Here is a 24,011-nt window from a genome sequence, read left to right as displayed (position 1 = left end):
CTTCTATTTAAACCAAATTTCTCTCTCTTTCACACACACACATGTGTGCACACAAACATGACACACCTGTGTCAGTCCTTTAACAAAGTAGCTGACATAAACTCTGAATAAAAAAGAGTTTGTTTAACTCATAATTTTAGATGCAGAATGTCCCTGATGCTGTATCTTCATCTCTCTTTACTCTGAAGACTCTCTTACATGTGGTACAATATGTTGTGTTAATAAAGAGAGAACCAGTTGTAATTTGAGCTGGCCAAGCTTATGGTTGTCTTCCTTTGATAGCAGGTGACTATTATGAGAACTGCCTCACTGCATGAGAGTATCTTTAACCCTTTGGTGAGCAGTGGTATAATCTCCAATCCAATAATATAATCACTTCCCACAAGTCACCTCTTCCGTTGGCCAGGTTCACCCATTGGGGCAGCAGTACAAACATCCTGCATGTGCTCTTCCTTCCTTCAGGTGAAGTAGAGACTAAAATCTCTGAGAAAAATAAATAGAGACTGGTTAAATTAGATTGGGACTGGAGACATTCAGAGATTTTATGTTAATATAAGATAATCAACATCATATATATATATATATATATATATATATATATATATATATATATATATATATATATACCATTTCAAGTAGTTACACAAAGTGGTCTCACCTCAGTATGTCAATTTATAAGTACATTATATTTTGATCCTTTCACCCTTCCATTAATCTCCAGAGGAAACTTTAAGAAGTCCTTTGATCAATTTGCTGTACAAATACATTGTAGAAGAATGACAAGATAAAAACTGTTACATTGAATTCACACTTTCAAGTGCAATAATTTCTCCCATTATGTTAAATGACCATTAGGGTACTTACTACTTATAAGAGAAAATTTTGTTATCCTTGTCAATTCTATACCCTACATCTTAATATGAAGATCCTGGCAAATAGAGGTGCTAGCATCCCTAAGAGATAACTTGGTAACTATGGTATGCCTCTTCATCTAGCTCAACTCTGTGCTTTTATTGGTCAACTATTTTGAGAATCAGTGCTGCTAATGCTTGACACTGTGTCTTTCTCTAGACTAGATGAAGGAGGAATGAATACCCAGGTACAATGTCCATTTCTTTCCTAGAGTCTCTCCTGGACATAAAGCTGCATATCATTGGGCCTCTGATGCTGTTTTAGGGTAGTGGGGTGAAGTGCACCCTGTTTTTCCCTCAGTTCCAGATATTATAAATGGAGTCCTTCATTCCATGTTGCAGGCATCATGGATTTTATTGGTTGTCACCAAGTTTAGAACACATCTGCTGCTACTTTTCTCAGAAGAACGAGCCTTACCTCCCCTTGACTCTTCTCACACTGTTGCCCCAACCTGGCTATTTGCATACTGCTTCCTAAGGAGGACCTTCCTTTCTAAGTCTGAGATAAAGGCTCAGCTCTGAACTTGTCTTGACCTGTCAAAACTCCTCATTTCATTCCTAAAAATGATATGGATATTTAAAAAACAATGGGGAAAAGGAAAAATTAAAAAATGCAAAATATAAGAAAATATATAATATATTGTAATTCACTTATGGAAACATGTAAGGAATAGTTAGCATGCACTTTATCCATATTAGAGTAATATATGATGTATTACACAATAATATATAGCAATGTATAAGTAGAGAAATAAAAATTATATTTTAATAGGTAGTACAGATTTAACAAATATGATTAATTCACAGTTAACAAATAAGCATACTTATACATAATTGGTATATGTTTATATGGGTCAACTATAAAACATGTGCCTTAATTTATATATTAATTCTGTGCATAGATACACATCTAAATATGTATACAGATGTGTACAAATGGATGCATCTGTATGTGTATATAGATGTGTACATATGGACATATAAATGTCCAAATGTAGCTGCAGAAACATGTAGCTAAAATACAGAGAGAGAGAGATTATCACAATTCCAATGAAACATAGTATATCATTTGCAGAGACTGTCTTAAAGAAAGACATGTAAGAACACACAGCATGTAGACTTTTGAGGAAACAAGTATATATGGCTCAATAATCTTCTTTCTTTCTTTTTTTTTTTTTTGGTCCAGTCATGGAGCCTGAACTCTGGGCCTGGGTGCTGTCCCTCAGCTCTTCAGCTCAAGGCTAGCACTCTACCACTTGAGCCACAGTGCCACTTCTGGCTTTTTTCTTTTTGCTTATGTGGTGCTGAGGAATAGAACCCAGGGCCTCATGCATGCAAGGCAAGCACTCTACCACTGAGCCACCTTCCCAGCCCTCAATAATCTTCTTTCTATAATCATATTTTCTTTGAAAGGTTCAAGGAAACAGAAAAATTCTGATGATCTTTTATGATGGTTCTCTAGGTTGGATTGCTTGGAGATGAAAAAATATACTTCTGGACCTGGCTATGAGAGATTCTTTAGGGACAATTGACTAAGAGATAAGACCCACACTAATATACACAGCCCCTTTCAAAGGACTGAGTTTTAATCAAAAAAGATGTAGCCACCAAGTAGAACATATCCTCTGTTTCTTGGGTGCCATGTTGTAAGCTTCACTAAACTCTGCTCACATGGTAAACTGGAATTTATGATCTAAGAGTTGCAATCAAATACTCTGCCCTTTATTTTGCTTTTACTGAGGTCTTAGCCACAACAAGGAAAAGCTAAGTAACACATCTTCATAACTTAGGCCCTAGCTTACTTTCTAACCAATGATGGAAGATGAATTAGGTACCAGAAGCATTTGGGGTCCCCAGCACTGAATTGAGAGAAATGACTATTTGTAGTGGTAATAATATGTTGAGGTAGATACACTTCAAAGTCAGAGTTTCAGTGTGGGAATGTATGTATTAGTGAAGCAAAGTCATTAAACATGAATCCATGAACTCATGGACTGGATTTATCCTCAGGAGTGTGAGATGTGGATGTAAACAGCACAAGAAAGCTGCAGGCCAGGAGGAGGATTCTGAGTACTCATGACTGGGTGCTATAATCTCAGAGCAGGAGAAAAGGGACAGCTCTTCTCTGCAAGTGATAACTGAATATAGAGACCCAGTAGCCAGGGTTCATTCTACTGGCTCCATCTTCAACTCCACTCTTGGAAAGGTTTCCAGAACTTCTGCCTTAAGACTGCTCAATAGTTCATGACCAAATCCATATCCTTAGATAAATCATCTTGTGCTGAGCACACTTCACAACTGTGACTAAGAACAGTGACAAATCCACAGGGAGAGCAACTGGCTCCTTTCCTTCCAATTAGAATACTTTCCCAGCAGACAGAGTCCAGGAAGCCAACATTAGCTATCTTGCAAGCCATCAGTACTCAAGCCACACAAGCACAAGGTGAACCACTGGTTCTCCCCACCTGTACCATGTCATGCAACAAATAGTGATTAATTTTTCTGCACCACTTCCGCCCTCCACATGCAGTCAGTGATTAATATTTAGTAAAATACCAGGGTTTGGCATGGAGAGATTTGGGAATCTCTGTGCAGCTTTTGCTTGTTGTTTCTCTATCTTCACCTGTGTGGACTTACTAGCTCTTATTGGTCAAATTATCACTGGCAACACACACACACACACACACACACACACACACACTCAGATATAGACAGAGAGATATTCACACACCACGCGCACAAAACTTCCATCTTATCTGAATTTAATCCATAGAAAATTTAAAAACACATCTCAAAATGTAATTTATATCTCTTCCTGAAAAAAGAATGCTGGGGTCCATTTAGCTTAGCATCATCTTAGATGGTCATATGTACATAGTTTTTTTTAGCTTTTGTGCTTTTCTGATAAAAATATCCTAGATGTATCCTAATTATTGCAAATGAGGGAAACCTGAATCCTAAGATACGGACACAAGAGGTCTTTCTTTGTTGTTGTTTTTAATGTTCTATATGATTTTTTTCTTTTGTATGTTCTTCTCCCTATGGTATATACGCTGTTTTCACTGTACTGATTTTATTACCCTGAATTTTGTATATACAGTTGTCTAATTTGGGCAGGGGAAAGGGAATAACAAAACGCTGAACAAGGACACAGGATGACGCATTGCAACGATGATACCCACAAGACTCGATATTGGAAATGAACTTTACATCTTTGGGGGGGAGGTCTGAGGGAGGGAAGGGATAGTAGGAGAAAAACAAAGGAGGGAGTAACAATGCTTGACAAGAAATGTACTCATTACCTTACTCATGAAAATGTAACCCCTTTGTACAGCATTTTTACAATAAAGTCAAATTAAAATTTAATTAATAAAAAATTTTAGAAATCCTGGTTTTAAAACATTTAATGTTAGAATAATACCACTAGATGGCAGTGAAATCCCACAGTATATATTAAAAGAGCTATCTAGCTAAGTTTTCTATGGAAATCACAGAGTTTAGTGTTTTATCATCAACAAAGAGTCTCCAGGCTTGGGTATTTGACTAAGACCAGGGACACTCAGAAGGAGCTGTCAGCAGGCTGAATTGTGGGGGAATGTCTTCTGTTTTTGGAATTTAGAGACTGGAAGCTTGGCTTTGCCTCTTTTTCCTGCCTTATTTATCAGCAAAGGCCACCTTTCAAGGATATGTGTCCTTGGAAAAGTCTGTAACAGTGAGTGAGGTGATGTGAGTTCCCTGAGACTGTAGCAAGTCCTGTAGTGCTAGTGTCTTGAGGAGATGTGGCCCTGGATGGCTCTGTCTCTGTCTCTGTCACAGACATAAAAGTCCTTGTGAGGTCATTACAAGAAAGTGAACAGCCAGGAAGAGAGTCTAAAACAGATGACACCCTAGACTTCCCGGCTTCCAGAACTTTGATTTTATAACTATTCCGTAAATTTGTCTACCAGCGCAAGATATCTGTGTTCATCATGGCATTGCAGGGAAACTAAGTCAACAAACCAGCTCTCCCTGAGCAGGATCAGCCTTAGGAATTGGCATGTAGTTTGGACATGTAGTGGCAGACTTGCTTCTCTTCTTCCTGCTTTTCCAGCCATGGTGAGGAAGCAGGACTCAGGCTCCATTCAAGAATGTTGCCTATCAGTTGAAGGTGTAAGCCTGCTTTGTTTATGGATCAGAATCAAAAAAACATCAACTGAATTGGATGCATTACTGGTATTGTTTGTAGATGTACATACACTTTTTCTTCTGTAAGCGACTGAGAAGATCCTTTTTATCCTAACACTCTTTTCTCTACATGGCCCTTAGCTCAGACTTTATCATGCCTCTCCTGACTTGTACATGACATACCTATATACTCTGGGGTGTCAGGGTTGTGCCATTACTTTGGATTCACATAGGAAAGAGAAGGCTGTCTAGGTAAAATAAAAAGCAGTATGTATGTATGCATTTGTGCATTTCATTTTTTATTCTTATTATAATAGTGTTCCTTGTAGAGATGTTTCATCTCCTTGGTTATGCTTATGTATTCTTACTTTTGAGGAAATACTTTCATAATTTCAGTTTTCCTCATTTGGTATGATGTTGAGAATAGTTTTGCTTCATATTTGGGGGTGGGGGCTGAGGTAATTTTTTTCTATCCCTTGTCAATTGAGAGATAATTTATCAGTCACTCTTCTCCAATTCATGGCAACATTTTAACTTATTATCTTTTTACATTTTCTGGTGCTTCTCTGTATCTAACTTGCCAAAAACAATGACCACTACGGAGCCTCTACAAGTGCACCACACCTGGGAGCAGACCATCACCTGGTATGCACTTGAGAGCAAATGGCCAGCAGGACTGATCACCAATTTCACAATGTTCCAATCCTGAGAATGAAACCCTTCCATGCCTGGTTGTTTGGCAAGGAAAGCTATACTTTGTCCTGTTTTGAGAAGCATAAATTCAAATCCTGGTATTCTACAAGGCTTATGTATCTACAAGAGGCCAGTGCGGGTGGCTCATGCCTGAAAAGCTACCTAAACAGAAGGCTGAGACCTGCTGATCCCAGTTCAAAGCGAGCCAAGGAAAGGAAAGTACAAGAGACTCTTTCCTACAGTTAGCCAAAAAAAGGGCAGAAATGGAGATGTGACTCAGTGCTGACCTTGAGTACAAAAGCTCAGGGCCATGCACCAGACCCTGAGTTCAAGTCCCAAGACACACACACACACACACACACACACACACACACACACACACACACACACACACACACAAACACACACAAAGTAAAAAAATGCACAAAAATTTAGTCATATATGAGTCTTCTTATGGTTGCTCATCCTTGGGGTGGGGGAAATAAAAGGGTTTCTTTTGATGTATATCATTTTGATTTATATCATTTCTTTTGATCTATATCATTTATAACTCATATACATGATTGAAGTTACAACCTAATGGGAAATTACCTGTGTTAGTCATTTCCCCTTCCATGTGATTGGCATTTAATTTCTGTTTGGAACTTTCTTTCAGTCCTGGTATCTCAAAAAGTATGCTCATTCTCTTTGCATAAGCAAGCAGCAAAGGAATAAATGAAATAATTTACAAATAACATACTTATAAGATGATTTCTTTGTTGCTTTGTATGTCACTCCCCTATGGTGTAACCCATGTTTTCACTGTATTTGGTGTTGGTATAATTTAGGGAGGAGAAGGGGAAAAACATATTGTTTAAATAGGGATACATGTGGCCCCACTGCAATAATGAGATGTACAAGACGTTTCGTCGAAAAATGAACTTTACAACTTTGGTGCTGAGGGGGAATAAGGTGGGTGGGTAGGATGGGGGAAAGTGGAGTAGAAAGGAATGGATGGGAAGAGGAAACAAAGGAGGAGGCAACAATGCTTGATAAGAAATGTACTCATTATCTTGCTCATGTAATTGTAACTCCTCTGTATGGTGTTTTTACAATATAAAACATATTTAAAAATAATATATACCACATATATGGTATATATGTGCACATTAGAATGAAACTAGGAGGACGACAGAGAAACAGAGAAACAGGGGAAAACATACAACAGTGGGATCTATCAGCTGCACTGGAAATTGATCAAAACGAACTAAACAACTCAATGGAAGCAATGGGAGGGAGGGAATGAGCAGCAAAGAGGGAACAGCTGACACTAAGCAAAAGCAAAGAAATGTATATATCACCAAATGTAGAAGAGATAATTGTATTGTCAGAGCTCATAGAATTAACAAACTTTATGAACCATGATAAAGATAATTTGTCCCACACATTCTTGTGTTTGTGACTATAAGTATCACTTACTTTGTGACTATAAGTATCACCATCCTGTGAAATTTGTGAAATTTATTTAATCACTTAATCACAATAAAAATTTGCTACAAAATAAGTTTAATAGAAAAAACGTTTTGTGTAACCCATAAGAAAATGTCACAAACAGTGGCCAATAGCAACAGAAATGTATGTTCTTCAGGCTCTGGATGGTGTAAGTGGAATATGAATTCCTCTGTACAACTCTGAGCCAGCATTCAGTTTCTTAGTAGCTTAAGATGAAACTTAAGGGAAGACGTAATCTTGAGTGTTATACTGACACATGAAAACAGCTCTTGCTGGGTTCTGCTATGGGGTGTGGAGTCCTGGCTGTGGCTGCCCACATGGAATGCAGGCAGGACAAGGAGGGACTAATACAGAGTTAATAATTTTTCCAGGAGCAGACTCTGTAGAAAGATTAAAAAATAGATATTGCAATAGTCTGACTAACTAACTGAATGTAACTGGTGTTCTTGTTCATTCTGTCTTATAGAAGAGAGAGAAATATTAAGAATGCTGTTGTTAGTCTGGTGAAGAGTTATGCTGAAGAAGTGCCATTCCATATTTACTGATTGTGAAATGGACTATGTAAAATTTGGTTTTCTCTGTCATTTTTCTCTTTCATTTAGAAATGTTATTAGTTCACCCTCTGTAAGGAGGACTTTATGCTCTGGATTATTTTGTTTTGACACAAGTAATCATAAGAACTTAATTTATTAGGCCCTCTATGAAGGACCTTTTTTTTTTTTTATCACTTTTAGGGATTGAACTCAGGACCTGGATGCTGATCTTGAGCTCTTTTGCCCAAAGCTAACACTCTACCCCTTTCAGCCACAACACCACCTCCAATTTCTGAATGATTAATTGGAGATAAGAGTCAAAAGGGAACTTTCAGCCTGGATTTGCTTTGAACCATGTGTTCAGAACTCAGTCACCACAGACATGAGCTACCAGTGTCTGGCTTATAAAGAACATCTCTAACAGTTGTTGATAACTTGCTAATCATAAGTTAACTTTGTTTCAGTGATGTCAGATTAACTCAAGAATGTATTTGATTTCCTTACCTAGTTGTAACCACAGTGGTATTGGATAGAAGTGTTGAGAAACAATGGCAAATGAAATCTGTGCACAGTATCTTTCTCTAGAATAACCAGAAGAGGGCCAATCAAATTGACCCTCCAGCAAAGCTCTCCTGGACACACATTTCAATTGAATTGGGCCTCTAGTGTTTTAAGTTGACAGGGTCAAGTATAAAACATCCTCCCTGCAGATCCAGGCATCAGGGGAGAGGGGTCCTTCTACCCACTGCTGGAGCCAGCCTGGTATTTGTGGGTCTTTTCTCCAAACACAGAAGAAATTTAAGTCACTTTCTTCACCAGAGAGATGCCCTTGCCCTTGGCTTTGTTCTTCTCACACTGCTGCACCCACCTGCTGATTTGCATAGTGCTCCCCAAGGAGGACTGTCCAGCCCTAGTTTGACATAAAGGCTCATCTTGACCATGACTTCACTGATCAAATCTCCTGGATTCCCAGCTAAAATGAGACTCTGTTCTTGTGTTCTGGGTCTCCTAATGCTCTGGATGACTGGTAAGGGCAGAGGGAGATGAGGATGGAAAAGGGGGTTGAGGGTGAGCCCTCAGGGCCACTGCTTCTTGTTTGTATTCTGTTCATGGGTTAGATGCACAGAACTTGTCCTCTAGAATGGGGCAGGTGAAGTTAATTATATGAGAGTGATGAACATTAGATGGAATCAGTTCCTGAGCTTTGTTGACAACTATGACAAGTGTGTAGAGGGTAGAATACATGAGATCTAGAACCTCATTTATGTTTTTTAATATTTGTATATATTTTGAAATATTGAATGGTTTTAAGATAGAAGAAAAACCCATGAAAAGGATTGGGAATTAATATATAACCACAGAAAAAATTATATACCATATATAACGTTGTACTTTTCATTTATTTTAATTTCAGTGTCCAGTGGTGATATTGTAATGACTCAGACTCCACTCTCCCTGCCTGTCACCCTGGGAGAGACGGTCTCTCTCTCATGCAGTTCTAGTGAGAGCCTTATAGATAGTGATGGAGATAGTGCTCTATCTTGGTACTTGCAGAAGCCTGGCCAGTCTCCAAAACTGCTGATCTATTGGGCTTCCAACCGAGCATCTGGGGTCCCAGAAAGATTCAGTGGCAGTGGGTCAGACACAGATTTCACACTGCAAATCAGCAGGGTTGAGGCTGAAGATATTGGGGTTTATTACTGCATGCAAGGTATAGATACTCCTCCCACAGTGATACAGTCCTTAACAAAAACATCTCTGTAGGGCTTGGCCCAGCTGTTCTATTTCAAAGCTTGCCTGGGGAGCAGCATAGCAAATTCTCTGAACCGAAGCAGTAGTCTCAGTTTGGAGGACTTGACAGAAGATGTCATACCAAGGACCTTGTCCAAGTGGGATCTTGGATTACTTCAGCTTCCAAGGACTCTCAAAACCAGAATTTATAATGTTACTGCAGAAGTCAATTTATCACTTATTCCCAAATGTGAAAGACAAAGACAAAAACATCTACCACCAGCATGCTATTTCTATAGTTTGGAGAGAATTACAGAGTCAAATCCCATGCAGAATGACTCAAGAAGCAGTAGTAGCTAGGAATTGAAGAATGAGTCACAAAGCTAGACTTAAAATGAGACGGATTTTTTAAAATAGTAATGTTACTGAATATCACCAAATAAATAGAATATGTTTGTTAAATATAAAGCAAATTAATTATATGACTCAGATGTTAAAACCTTGTTGCTTAATCAACTCATGATTTTGAAAGTCCCATTATTATTTTTAATTGTGAAAATACTATACATAGGGGTTATTATTACATGATCAAGGTAATGAGTACTCTTCTTATCAAGCATTTTTGCCACCTCCTTTGTTACCTCTTACCATCCCTGCCTCCCATCTTCACCCCAGAGCATAGTTACAAAGCTCATTTTTTGACATAATGTCTCATACATCTCATTGTTGTAATGGGCCCCCCATATCCCTATTTAAACAATTTGTTTCTTCTCTTCCCCTTCGCAATTTATACCGACATCTAATAGTGAAAACAGGGGCTTCCTTGGCACAGGCCCATTTTTTTTTAAACAAGGTACAAATTGAAGTATGACTCTGAATAATGCTTTGTTCCATGCCGTTTCCTCCAGTCCTCCTCTAATGTTGGCTCTTTCTCACCTTCTTCTTACAGCTTAGAACAATATGTTCTTCCCTTCCAAAAACCTACCATTAGATGGCAAACAAGCTCACAATGAGCAAAGGCTTCCCCTGAGACGAGTGTGTATTGAATTTTCTCTCAGAAAATACACAGACCACTCAGACATCCAAAGCAGACCCCTGCTATTTCCCTCAGCATAGGCATCATCTTAGGAAAGGACCATCCTTACCAGTTTCTCTATTACATTTAAGTTCTCCTAATCCCTCTGTCACTGATAAATCGAAAATATCTCTACTTCCCCTGGTGGTAAAACATGAAATAGCCTCATAGCCACAGCTGTGCTGGGAGAAGTTCTATACTTACTGAGTCCCAAACAGAAAGAAAACATTTATAAAATTATCCACTGAGTATATCATGAGCTTTACTAGGGAAGCATTTGAATATCTAAAAGAACCACAAACCACACAGAGAGTTGGTTTTAGTGCCAGGGGCAGACAATACTATTGAACAAATGCTATTTCTGCCAATGCGCCCTCTCTGCTCCTGCCAACACCACTCCATGAAGCAAGGCGATGTCAGGTGAGACAGGGCTTATCCATATGTGTCCTGATTGACCTGAAACTCTCCATATTCCTTCCTGTGTCCCCCTGAGTGATTAGGATTACACATAGGCAGTGTCTGTGGTAGAAACAGTCCTTTCATCTCAAATAGCTTGTATTTGTATTTCACAGAATGTCACCATCTATCTATCTTATACCTTGCATCTTAAATAAGAATACTAATTTTTAACAGAACTTTGAAGGCATTTTAGGAACACAAATGAACACAAATCATTTTGCTCTGGTTTACATGGCAGCTAGCCTGTGAGACATCAGTGACAGAGTGAACCTGAAACCCCTGTGTGCAGATCAGTTTGTCACTCTATGCACACAACAGTTCTTTTCTTTTTAAATAAGATTTTACTTATTGTGAAAATACTGTGCAGAAGGGTTACAATCACTTGAGCAAGGTAATTAGTACATTTCTTACCAAGCATTTTTGCCTCCTCCTTTGTTTTTGCCTACCATCCCTGCCTTCCCCATTTCCACAACTACATTTCCCTCTCCCCTCCCACACCACATTCCCCAAATTATACCAACATCAAATACAGTGAAAACAGGTGTTATACTGTGGGTGAGGGACATATAAAGCAACAAAAAATTACGTGGTACCTTATAAATACATTAGAAACAATTGCAAGAAAGAATGAAAACCACTTGTGTTCCTATCTTGGGGTTCATTTCGCTTAACATCATCTTATCTGACCTTTTCTGCTTGTCTCAGATATACACTAGTTATTGCAAATAAGGGAAACCATGGGACCTATGTTTCTTTGGGCCTGGCTTACTTCACTTAATAGAATTTTTTCCAAGTCTTTCCATTTCTTAACAAATGGTGCAATGTCATTCTTTCTGATGGAGGCATAGAATTCCATTGTGTATATTTACTGCATTTTATTGATCCATTCATCTATTGAGGGGCATTTGGGTTGGGTACCTATCTTAGATATGGTAAATAATGCTGGAATAAACATATTTGTTAAGTTAATTCCTAGGTATTTTATTTTTTGTGGGGCTATTACAAATGGAGTTGCTTTCCTAATTTCAGCCACAATTTTCTCATTGTTGGCATACAGAAAAGCCATTGATTTGGGGGGTTAATTTTATACCCTGCTACTTTGCCAAAGTTTTGAATCAGCTTGAGTAATTTGGGAGTGGAGTCTATGGGATTCTTTAAATACAAGATCATGTCATCTGCAAAGAGGGAGAGTTTTATTTCTTCTTTCCCTATTTGGATCCCCTTTATGTCTGCATCTTGTCTTATCGCTGTAGATAGGCATTCTAATACTAGGTTAAGGAGAAGTGGAGAGAGTGGACATCCTTGTTTTGTTCCTGAGTTAAGAGGAAATGGCTTTAGTTTTTCACCATTAAGTATAATGCTGGCTGTAGATGTGTCATATTAAAACCTTTATTGTATTGAGGAATGTTCCATGGATTCCTAATTTTTCCAAAACCTTCATCATAAAGTGGTGTTGGATCTTGTTGAATGCTTTTTCTACATCTATTGAGATAACCATGTTGTTCTTATCCTTGCTCCTGTTGATATGATGAATAATATTATTTGATATGTGCATATTGAACCAGCTTTGCATCCCTGAAATGAATCCTGTTTGATCATGGTGTATGATTTTTTGGATGAATTGTTGAAGTCAATTGGCCAAAATTTTGTTGAGAAGTTTTGCATCAATGTTCATCAAAGAGATGGGTCTATAATTCTCTTTCTTTGATGAGTCCCTGCCTGGTTTTGGGACGAGGGTTATGATGGCTTCATAGAATGTGTTTGGTAGTGAACTTTCTCTTTCAATTTCATTGAAGAGTTGGAGGAGTATTGGTGTGAGCTCTGCTTTGAAGGCCTTGTAGAATTCCGCTGTAAAACCATCTGGTCCTGGACTTTTCTTAGCTGGGAGGTCTCTTATTGCTGTTTCTATTTCAATGCTTGATATGGGCCTGTTAAGATGGTTTAACTCATCTTGGTTTAGTTTTGGCATGTCAATATTTGCTAGGAAAAGGTCCATTTCTGCCAAGTTCTCAAACTTATTAGCATAAAGTTTTGAGAAGTATTCCCTTAAAATGTTCTGAATCTTGGTTGTTTCCTTGGTGATGTTTCCATTCTCCTCTCTGAGTTTATCAATTTGGGTGTGTTCTCTTCTTTTTCTGATAAGATTTGCTAAGGGTCTGTCAATTTTGTTAATTTTTTCGAAGAACCAACTCTTTGTTTTGTTGATTCTTTCTATAGTTTTTTTGGATTCTAATTCATTTAATTCTGATTTAATTTTAATTATTTCTTTCTATCTACTGGATTGGGGTTAATCTTGCTGCTCTTTTTCAAGGAGGTTCAGATGTCTCATTAAATTGTTGGTTTCAGATCTCTCCAATTTGTTGATGTAGGAGCTCAGAGCTATAAACTTGCCTCTGAGTACTGCCTTTGCTGTGTCCCAGAGGAGCTGGTAATTTGTGTGTTGATTTTTGTTGAATAGCATGAACATTTGAATTGCCTTTCTAATCTCTTCCTTGACCCACTCATGATTCAACAGTGTGTTGTTCAGCCTCCATGTGTTACCGGACTTTCTTTGGTGGCTTTTGGTGTTGAGTTCTAATTTTATTCCCTTGTGGTTTGAGAGAATACAAGGTATAACTTCAATGTTTCTGAATTTGGACAAGTATGCTTTGTGGCCTAAAATGTGGTCTATTTAAGAAAAGGTTCCATGTGCTGCTGAGAAAAACGTGTATTCTGATGTTGTTGGGTGAAATATTCGGTAGATGTCTGTTAAATCTAGTTGATCTATGCAGTTTTTTAGATCTGCGGTTTCTCTGTTGAGTTTTTGCCGAGTTGATCTATTTAGTGGGGAGAGTGGTGCGTTAAAATCCCCAACAATTAATGTCCTTGGAACTATGTGGGATTTGAGGGAATATAGTGTTTTTGGATAAATTTGGGTGCTCTGTTGTTTGGCGAATTGATATTTAGAATTGTAATATCCTCCTGAAGGAGAGATCCCTTAATTAGTATGTGGCCACCTTCTTTATCTCTTCTCACAAATTTTAATTTGAAGTCTATTTTATCTGATATTAGGATTGCAACTCCTGCCTGTTTATGGGGGCCGTTTGCTTGGTAAATTCTGTTCCAGCCTTTTCCATTGAAAATGTATTTGTTTGTACCGGCAATATGTGACTCCTGGAGGCAACAGATACAAGGATGTTGTTTTTAATCCAGCTAGACAATCTATGTTGCTTAATTGGAGAGTTAAGTCCATTAATGTTAAGACATAGGACTGAGAGGTATTTGGGTGTTCCTGCCATGTTATCCACCTTCTTGGGGGCTGAGAAAACTGGGTTCTTCCTATGGTTCTTGGATTCTCAGTTTGAGTGCTGTTTCTTGGCCTTTATTGTGGTCTTGTTGGTTTTCTATGTGTAGGTAATCTTTAAGAATCTTTTGTAGGGCAGGTTTGTTGGAGATGTATTGTTTCAATTTTTTAATTTTTGCTATGGAAGGTTTTTATTTGGCCTTCACTTATGAAGGAGAGTTTAGCTGGGTACAGTATTCTTGGTTGATAGTTGTTTGTTTTTAGGGCATGGCATACATCATTCCAGGCTCTTCTTGCTTTGATTGTCTCTGCTGAGAAATCTGAGGTGATTCTAATTGGTTTCCCTTTATAGGTGATTAATCTTTTCTCCTTGACAGCTTTAAGGATCTTTTCCTTGGTCTGAATTGATCCTGTGTGGATTATAATGTGATGGTGGGATGTCCTATTCTGGTCTGGTCTATTTGTAGTTCTAAAAGCTTCTTGTATTTGAATAGGCCTATCTTTTTGCATGTTTGGGAAGTTCTCTGCTAGGATCCTGTTAAACAAATTTCCTAGACCATTAATTTCTTTTTCTAGGTGCTCCTCTACACCCATTATCCTTAGATTAGGACTTCTGATGGTGTCTTCCAAGTGTTGGATAGATCTATCATATATCTATCAAATATCTATCATATTTCTTGAACTTGTCTTGAATGGTTGTAAGTTCTTTCTCTATAATATCTAGCCTGTCTTCAATCCCCGAGATTCGAGCCTCTGCATGGTCTAACCTGCTGTCAAGACTTTCTTTTTTTTTTGGCGGGGGGGTTTGGTCTTGGGGCCTGAACTCTGGGCCTGGGAGCTGCCCCTCAGCTCTTCAGCTCAAGGCTAGCAATCTAAGTCTTCAGCTCAAGGCCAGCACTCTATCACTTGAGATACAGTGCCACTTTCGGCTTTTTTCTTTTTGCTTTTGTGGTGCTGAGGAATCAAACCCAGGGCCTCATGCATGCAAGGCAAGCGCTCTACCACTGAGCCACCTTCCCAGCCCCTGTTGTCAAGACTTTCTACTTTGTTTTTCATTTCTTTTCCTTCTAGTTGGTCAGCTTTGATGGCTTCAAATTCTGTGTTGAAGCTTTGTTTTAGATCTTGTATGAACTTCTTTACTTCCTTAATTTGGTGTTCAGTGTTTATTCTCAAATCACTTAGTTGATTGGTTATGGTTTCCTTGGACTCCCATTCCTTCTGTTTGGTTCCATTCAGCATTCCCTTTGTGTTCTCCCTGACTTCCTTCCACTCTTTGTTAATGGATTCCATGAATGCCTTTAATGATCTTTGTGTATTCTCTTCCTGCTCACTCAATTCCTGTATTACTCTTTGCTTAGCTTCCTCACATTCCTGCCATTCCTGTAGTTCTCTTTGAATGTTCTCAGCCTGCTCATGCCATTCCTGCCTTTCTTTTTGAGTATTCTCAAGCTGCTCATGCAAATCTTGTATCAGTTTTTCAGTAGCTTCCTCACGCTCATGATATTCCTGTATAAACCTTTGGATTGCCTCCTCTCTCTCCCTATCATGCTCGTACAGAGTCCTTTGTATTTTTTCAATCTCTTTATTTATCATGTTTGCCAGCAGTGTTTGTAGAGCTATTTGGGAACTCTCCTCTGGATTATTCATTATCTGTTCTGTCCCCTGATTATCATGAGTGGGAGTTGAGATACCCGGACTTGCTATTTTTCTTATGTTTTTCCAGCTTATTCTGCCCATTTGGGATGAAAATAACACAAGTTTTGTGCTAGAACACTAACTTAGGGCAAGCATCAACCAACGTCTGTATTTGCACAGTCAATAGTCTGCAGATACAATCTAGTTCAACAGATACATCTGTTCAACATCAAACAACTATATATTAATATGCTAGGAACCGCAAAGAAGAATTTGGTAAACCAGAAATTAATAGGTTTAGGAAGAGATGTGGGTAGAAAATAGGAATAGAGTGATGTGGGAAGGCACAGGGAGAGTTAACTTAACTAAGTCCTAATCTCAAAGCAGGATTTAGGTTGGATAGGATAAAAGTAGAGAGAGAAAAAAAAAGAAGAAAGAGAAAGGGAACAAAAAGAGACCAGAAAAAATAGAAAAGTAATAATTAAAAATATTATGCAAACTATTCAGAGAAGAACATGAATATAGTGAGAGAAGGGGAGGGATATAAAGGAGATGTGCAAAACTTAAAAACAAAAATACTTAAAATATTAGATAGGTATAAAGAGGTAGTACTGCTATTAAGGAATTTAAGTCTAAGATGTTTTGAATTGAATAATAAATTTGTGGATTGAGTGTGTACACAATGGGGGATAAGGTCTAATAATCGACTATGGGTTTATCTGAGGATGCACAGAACAACAATTAAGTCACATAAAAGAAGAACGAAAGAGAAGAAAAGGTGAAAAGGATAAGAAAGAAAGAAAAAAAGATCAGAAGTTCAGTAGAGGTAAACAAAAAAAAAAAGAAAGAAAGAAAAGTGCACACACACATATACTCCTAAAATAAAATTCTAAGAGGAAAAAAAAAGTTACTAGAAAACAATTGTTTTTTCAAAAAAAGGTAAAAGTTAAAGATTTAAAAAAAATTTTAGAAAAAAAAAATTTTTATAAAACGTACAAAAAAAAAAAGTTCTTTGATTGTTTTGGGAGGATTTGGTTGGAAAAAATCCTGTATCTCCCTTGTGACCGTAACCAGCCTCTTGTTGGACTGTCTGGTCTGCTTGTGTTCCTGTGGCTTGGTTTGTTTCTTAAGTCAGTTTGCTTGAACAGGCAGAAAACTGCTGTGCTTTACCCAGGGTTTTGCGATCCTCCTCCTAGGTTAGTTCAATGGGAGACAGATATGCTTTGAGTATCACAAAAGAGGGAGATGGCTTTTTCCACAAGTTTGGAGATGTTATGATGAGGCTAGGTTCTGGGTAGAGTTGAGGCCTTTCAGCAAACAATAGCTTTTCCTGGGGGCTGGTTTGTGAGAGACTCACAGAGCCCAGCCTGGAGCCATTCTCAGGGTTTCTGTTTACTAAATTTCAATAGATTGTCAAGGCTGCTAAAGGGAGGGGCAGCCTCTGGCTCTGATTACCAGGTGAAGAAAGCCACTCCTAGAGCTGGCGCCCTGGCTGGTTGACTTTTCCCTGGGTGGAGCTGAGTCTGGCAGGTCAGGTAGGGCTCTTTTGACCTGCTAGATGACTCTAGATTTATTCCAGGGCATGAGTTGGAGCTAGCAGCTCCACTGAGCTTTGTCGGTATCCAAGATGGAGATCTCCGGTACTGGGGGTGGGGGTGGCCTTCCCTCCTCTGCTCCCTGAGAAGGAGTGAGGATGTCAGGCTTCTACTCATGCCGAGTCTTGGTTCCTGGGTGGTCTCTGGTCTGCGAACTGCAGGATGAAGATGTCTGCTCCTTGTCAGTTCTTGCTGGTGTTGAGTAGAATCCGCTCGCCTGCCGCATCTGGCTCCTTTGTCCTGGACTCTCTGTGATTCATGTATGGGAACTGCAGCCACCGAAGCCACCGCTGTCACCACAGCGGCAGCTGCTGGCAAGTGCTCAGAGCTGTCTCCTTGCATGGATTTTTCCCTCTCTGGCCTAACTCTCTGTCCTGTGAAGGCACTCTTGGTGTGATTCTCTGGCTTAGGATTGTTCACTGGAACTCTAAAACTGCTTTCTATGTGAGAGCTCCTCCGCCATCTTCCCTTCAAATTCTTTAAGACATTATAATTTCCCTAATTTCACAGTATTGTGGAATAGTGATGCTAGTTAAAGTCACAAACACATTCTAACTTTCATGGAACAAATTGTCTGTCGTGGTCAATAACATTCATGAGTTCTATGAGCTTTGACAATACAGTATTTCTTCCACATTGTGTGATATGTACCTTTCTTTTGTTTTGCATAGAGTCAGCTGTTCCCTCTTTCCAGCTTGTTCCCTCCCTTCTATCGCCGCCATTGAGTTGCTTAGTTCGTTTTGATCAATGACCAGTGTAGCTGATGGGTCCAGTTGTTTTATGTTTTTCCCTGATTCCCTCTAATTCTGTGTCTTCCTCCTGGTTTCCCTCTGGTGTGCACATATATACAATATATGTGATCAGCAGCGTAGTTTTATTTAGTAGTGATTTGACCAGATGAGTGGTCCTTTGTTTCCTTTTTTTTGTTCTTCTTAATATGATATTTATTTTGAATTTTTTTAAAATTGTGAGTCCTTTGTTTCTTAAGCCTTGTCAACTTTGTCATATCACCTTTAAGTTTTGGATTTAACATCCACTTACCAGGGAGTCCATGTGCCATTTGTCTCTTTGCTTGCCTCCCTCAACATGATTTCTTCTAGCTCCAACCATTTCCCTGCAAATACCATTATTTTGTCCTTTCTAATGGCTGCATAATGTTATATTGTGTATAGATACCACAGTTTTTGGATCCATTCATCTGTGGTGGGACATCTGGGTTGCTTCAATATCCTGTCTATTGGGAACAGTGCTGCAATATACATGGAAGTGCATGTGTCCTTTTATATTGGTTCCTGTTGTTCAGGATATATGCCTAGAAGTGCTATGGCTGGGCCATAGGGCAGGTCAATATTTAGCTTTCTGAGGACACTCCAGACTGCTTTCCAAAGTGGTTGTATAAGTGTACATTCCCACCAGCAGTTCCTCTTTCTCTGCATCCCTTCCAGCATTAGTGGTTGGCTGACTTGAGAATGTGGGTCATTCTGATTGGGGAAAGGTGGTATCTCAGGGTTGTCTTTATTTGCATTTCCTTTACAACCAGGGATGGTGAACATTTCCTCATGTGTTTCTTTGCCATTTTTAATCTCTTCTTCTAAGAAGTCTCTCTTTACTTCCCTTGCCCATTCCAGAAATTGGGTTGTTAGGTTTGGGAGGGATTAGTTTCTTGTGTCCCCTGTATATACTGGATATTAACCCCATGTCTTATATATTGCTGGTAAATATTTTTTCTCAGTTAGTTGGTTGTCTTTCTAGCTTGGTTGCTATAGCTTTAGATGTGCAGAAACTTCTTAGTTTATGGTAGTTCCATTTGTCCAGTCTCTGTCAAATTTGTTGTGACCCTGGGACTCTGTTCAGGAAGTTCCTGCCTGTGCATATAAATTCAAGAGTCTCTCCTACTCTGTCCTGCAGTAGTTTCAGAGATTCAGGTTTGGTGTTAAGGTCTTTAATCCATTTTGAGTTGATGTTGGTGCATGCTGATAGGCTGGGGGCCACTTTAATTTTCTGCATGTAGCCTCCCAGTTTTCCCAGCACCATTAGTTGAAGAAGCTGTTTCTTCCACTGTATGTCTTTGGCTCCTTTGTCAAATATCAGCTGACTATAGGTGTGTGATGTTATTTCTGGATCTTCTCTTCTATTCCATTGGTCTTCGGGTCTGTTTTTGTGCCAGTACCATGCTGTCTTTGTTAGTATGGCTCTATAGTAGAGTTTGAAGTCTGGTATCAAGATCCCTCCCATGTTGTCTTTTTTGACTAGAATTGTTATAGATATTCTAAGTCTTTTGTTGTTAAATATGAATTTTTGGACCGTTTTCTGTATTTCAGAAAACAGGAATTGCATTGAATTTGTGTATCAATTTTGGCAGTATGCCCATTTTCATTATGTTAATTCTGCTATCTAAGAGCATGGAAGATCTTTCCATTTCTTTTTTTTATCAGGCGGGAGAATAAGTTTATTTAACTAACTGCTGCCCCCCACCCCCAACCCCATGCGTGGTGCAGAAGCATGGCTGAAAAAGAAGGTGGGGGGGCGCAACCCACCTCTGGGCCATGACTTATCTGGGCCAGGGAGAGGAAGAGGTGTAGCCAGGTGGGGGGAAATGTATGCCACACTGGATCTGGATGTGACCTCAGGGTCTGGGACCCTCCTAAGGTCAGATGGGAGGAATGTGACCAGAGGTGGCCCAGGATGTGACCTAGCAGGAGGGGAAGGTGACTGCTTCCATGTGTGCCAGTTACCTGGGTAATAGATACTGGGTGGAGACTTAGTCAAGAGGGAGGGAGGTGTCCCTGTTCAGACCTTACATTCCAGCCTTTCATAATTATGAAATAGGGCAAAGATTCTCTCTGGCTACTTCCTGCTTACAAGGGGCATCGGCAGTAGGGGTATTAGGATGAGATGTGGTCCCCTCTGGGAGAAGGCAGCAGGCAGCAGCTGTCATTTGGTAGGTGTGAGTCCTTAGATGAAGTCTGGAGGAGGCAAATCTCTTGGAAGTCTTCAGGATCTCATGAGGGAGAGAGGGGCATGGAGTAGGTAGTCAGGATGGTCTAGGCAGGAGTGAGTCCTGTCTTCCAGGCTGGAAAAGATGAACTGGATCTGGACTGCAGGTAGATTGGCTAGCACTTAACCACAACTGAACAAACTGAACAAACTTCTCCCATGATGCCAAGATGGCACATCCACCACATGGTCAATGCTAGAGAGAGCAGAGTAGAAAAGTGATGTGGATGTGGATGTGAAGGCCGGCCATGGTGTTGGTCAAAAGTCTCCTGTGATGTCTCCAGGCACTTTGGTTTGCAGAAAAGGGGTGGTTAGGAAATTGTAACATTTCCAACTCAAAAACCCCATCCGAGTCAAGGCACCATATGTAAGGTATATTAAATAGGTAGGTTTCATTAGGTAGCCAATGAAGAGAACACCACAAGCTATTTAGGCAGACGTTTATTTCCTGAATTGCTGCCCCACCATGCATGGTGGAAAGCATGGCTGTAAAGGAAGTGTGTGCGGGGAGGATCTTTCCATTTCTTAGTGTCCTCTATAATTTTTTTACGTTTTTATAGTTCTCATTAAACAGTTCTTTTACATCTTTGGTTAGGTTACGTCCTAAATATTTTATTTTTGGGGGTGTTATTGTGAATAGGATTGCTTCCTTTATTTCTCTCTCTGCTTGTACATTGTCGGTGTACAGGAAGGCGACTGATTTTGTGGGTTGTTTTTGTATTCTGCTACTTTGCTGAAGTAGTTTATAATTTCTAAGAGTTTGGGGATGGAGTTTTTGGGATCATGAAAGTAGATTATCATCTCATCTGAAAAAAGGGATAGTTTAACTTCTTCCTTGCCTATGCAGATCCCTTTAATGTCTTTTTCTTGCCTTATTGCTGGCTAAGGGTTCCAGGACTATATTGAATAGGAGTGTAGACAGTGGGCATCCTTGCATTGTTCCTGATTTTAGGAGAATTGGTTTTAGTTTTTCCCCATTAAGTGTAATATTCAACCAACAGTTTTTTAAACCAAAATTTTTAAAATGAAACTAGGCAGAAAAAAGTGTTCTTCAAATTTTTTTGAGGGGGGGAATCTTGTGTCTCCCCTGTGTCTGTAAACAGTCTCTTGGTGGAGTCTCTGCTTTGCTTGTGGTGTTTGGTTTTCCTGTGGTTTGTTTAGTTTCTTAAATCAGCTTGTTTGAGCAGGCAAAATGAAGCTCTGCCTTACCCGTCTTTACGACAATCCTCTCAGGCTGGTTCAGTGGGAGGGTTATCTTCTTTCACTATCACAAAAGAGGGATGTGGTTGGTTTCCCCAGCTTAGAGTTGCTGTGCAGGAACTAGGCTGTAGGCAGCACTGTGGAAAGTCAGCAATCAGTAGCTTTCTCCTGGATAGACTAGCTCCTGAGAGAGTCAAGCAGGCCAGCCTGGAGTTATTCTCAGGATTTACATGTAGAAAGTTTCTAATTGTTTTACTTTTACCCTCCAGCAGTTGGAGTTGCTGCCTATGCTGCATGAGTAGGTTAGCCTCTGGGTCTATTTACTCACTGAGGACAGCCTGCCCTGCCCAGGTGGAGCTCCCTCTGCTTGGGAAGGACAACTTTCCCCAGGGGTGGAGCTGAGCCCCACAGGTCAGTTTCCTATGACCTGTTGAATGGCTCCTACTGATTTATTCTAAGGCCTGAGTTAGATGTTAGCTGCTCTGGCCTGGTATTTCTCAATATCAAAGATGGAGTTCTTTTCCAGGGATGAGGGATGAGCTACCATTCCACTGCTGCTCTATGAGAAGGAGTGAGGATGTCTTGAGGATACTAGCATCTTTCCCTTAGTTTCTGGGCCATCTATGGTATGTGACTATCTATGGTCAGCAGGATGAAGATTTTCACTCTTTGTCAGTTCTTGCTTATGGTGATAGAATCTGCTTTTACACTGCCTCTGGTGCCTTTGTCCTGGACTCCTACTGTAGATATGGTGGCCAGGGTAGCAGCTGCTGCTGCCACTCCCACAGACCCTAGAGTGTTCGAATCTGTCTCTGGAACCAAGCTGCCTGAAGTTTTTCTCTTTGGCCAAACTCTTTGTTCTATGATGGCATACTTGGTGTGACTCTAGCCTTGAATTTGCCACTGGAACAGTAAAACTTGTTTCTACCTGAGAGCTTATTTAGCCCCCATGTTCTCCTCTGCCATCTTCTGCAGACTCTCTTAGTTGACATCTTAACCTGCAGCAACTTTTTCAAAAGTTAATGCAAAGAATGGAAACAATAATAGAGAGAACATCTGAAGAGACAATTCTAAAAATGATAAATAAAACATGACAAAATCTACAAAGCAGCGTTATTTTATCATTTAACATATACCCCATATATTGCAAAAAAATGTCCTTGAAGATATACTTCTCGACTCTAGGAAAAATATTGGCAACAAACAATGTATGTACATAAATTGTGACTGAACAATCATCTCCCTCTTGCTCTCTCTCCCTCTGATCATACACAAACACACCTGTACACACACATGCACATATACACACATATGTAGACACACACACAATGGATTTTTTTCCACTGTAAAAGAAGGATGGTTTCTGTGAATGGATATGAAATGATAAAAGTATATATTGTTAATAAATTGAATAATTATTTGGAGTATATTTCATATAAAGTAGAAGAAAAATGATTTGGTATTCTAATATAAGTGGGAAAAAAAACCCTAAACTACAAGCATACAGCAAGTGCGTGTGACACCCAGTAGCTGTGATACCCAGCAATGTGACAGAAGGATTAGAGATGTGATTTTTCTTTGAGCATGACTTCCTTCATTTGGTTCTCACTTGGGGTACAATATCAAACTTATACATATACAAAAGGAATAGATGATGAGAAAAATAAAGGAAGGTGAAATTATGATTCTTTAAGAGGAAATGGAAAATGTGAAAGTCAGAGAGAATATCTGTGAATAAGAATCCACTCTCCTAAATGATTAGCTAGCCATATAGTCAGGTCAGTAGGTAATTTATTAAAAACAATATACAAATGTAATTCTTGAATATCCAGGTGAACATAATTTGATATATTGAAGGTTGGAATTTTATTTCAAAGTAATGAATTAAAATTATAAATTAAAGAAGCACCAATCATACAATTTTCATCTACAAGACCCCAGATCTCTGTGACCAGAAATGTAATTGAGGAAGAAGAGTTGTGAAATTAAATAGCACATCATAAGAACACTGAAGAATTCCTAAAACATTTTGTATTCTTTCCTTTTTTTTGGAACCAGGAAGCAACATAGTATGTCAAGCACCATTGTCATCTTCATACATAGTGCTCATCTCATGACAAAAGAAAGGGTTTTCTTTTTATTCAAATAAGATCATGAAAGTACATGATTTAGGAAATCAGTGGTTTAGGGAAGATAACAGGCATCTCCTTCCACTATGACCATCAAGCAGGTGTTTCCCAGATC

The 24,011-nt window shown here is 39.2% G+C and overlaps 1 pseudogene and 1 gene segment (V, D, J or C); one reads left to right on the top strand and one right to left on the bottom strand.

Moving 5' to 3' along the window:
- The window catches only part of LOC122116639, a 1,030,500-nt pseudogene that overhangs the window by 481,070 nt on the left and 525,419 nt on the right, over positions 1 to 24,011 (bottom strand).
- LOC122116829 lies at positions 8,712 to 9,556 on the top strand. The segment is given in 2 exon segments: positions 8,712 to 8,819; positions 9,207 to 9,556. Coding segments are annotated over 2 exon segments (438 nt in total).

This window comes from Dipodomys spectabilis, unplaced genomic scaffold (genome assembly GCF_019054845.1).
Source record: "Dipodomys spectabilis isolate Male_0828 unplaced genomic scaffold, ASM1905484v1 ptg000137l, whole genome shotgun sequence".
Taxonomy (NCBI): domain Eukaryota; kingdom Metazoa; phylum Chordata; class Mammalia; order Rodentia; family Heteromyidae; genus Dipodomys; species Dipodomys spectabilis.
Note: the sequence above shows the minus strand (reverse complement) of the source record. Positions and strands in the feature narration are given on the sequence as shown.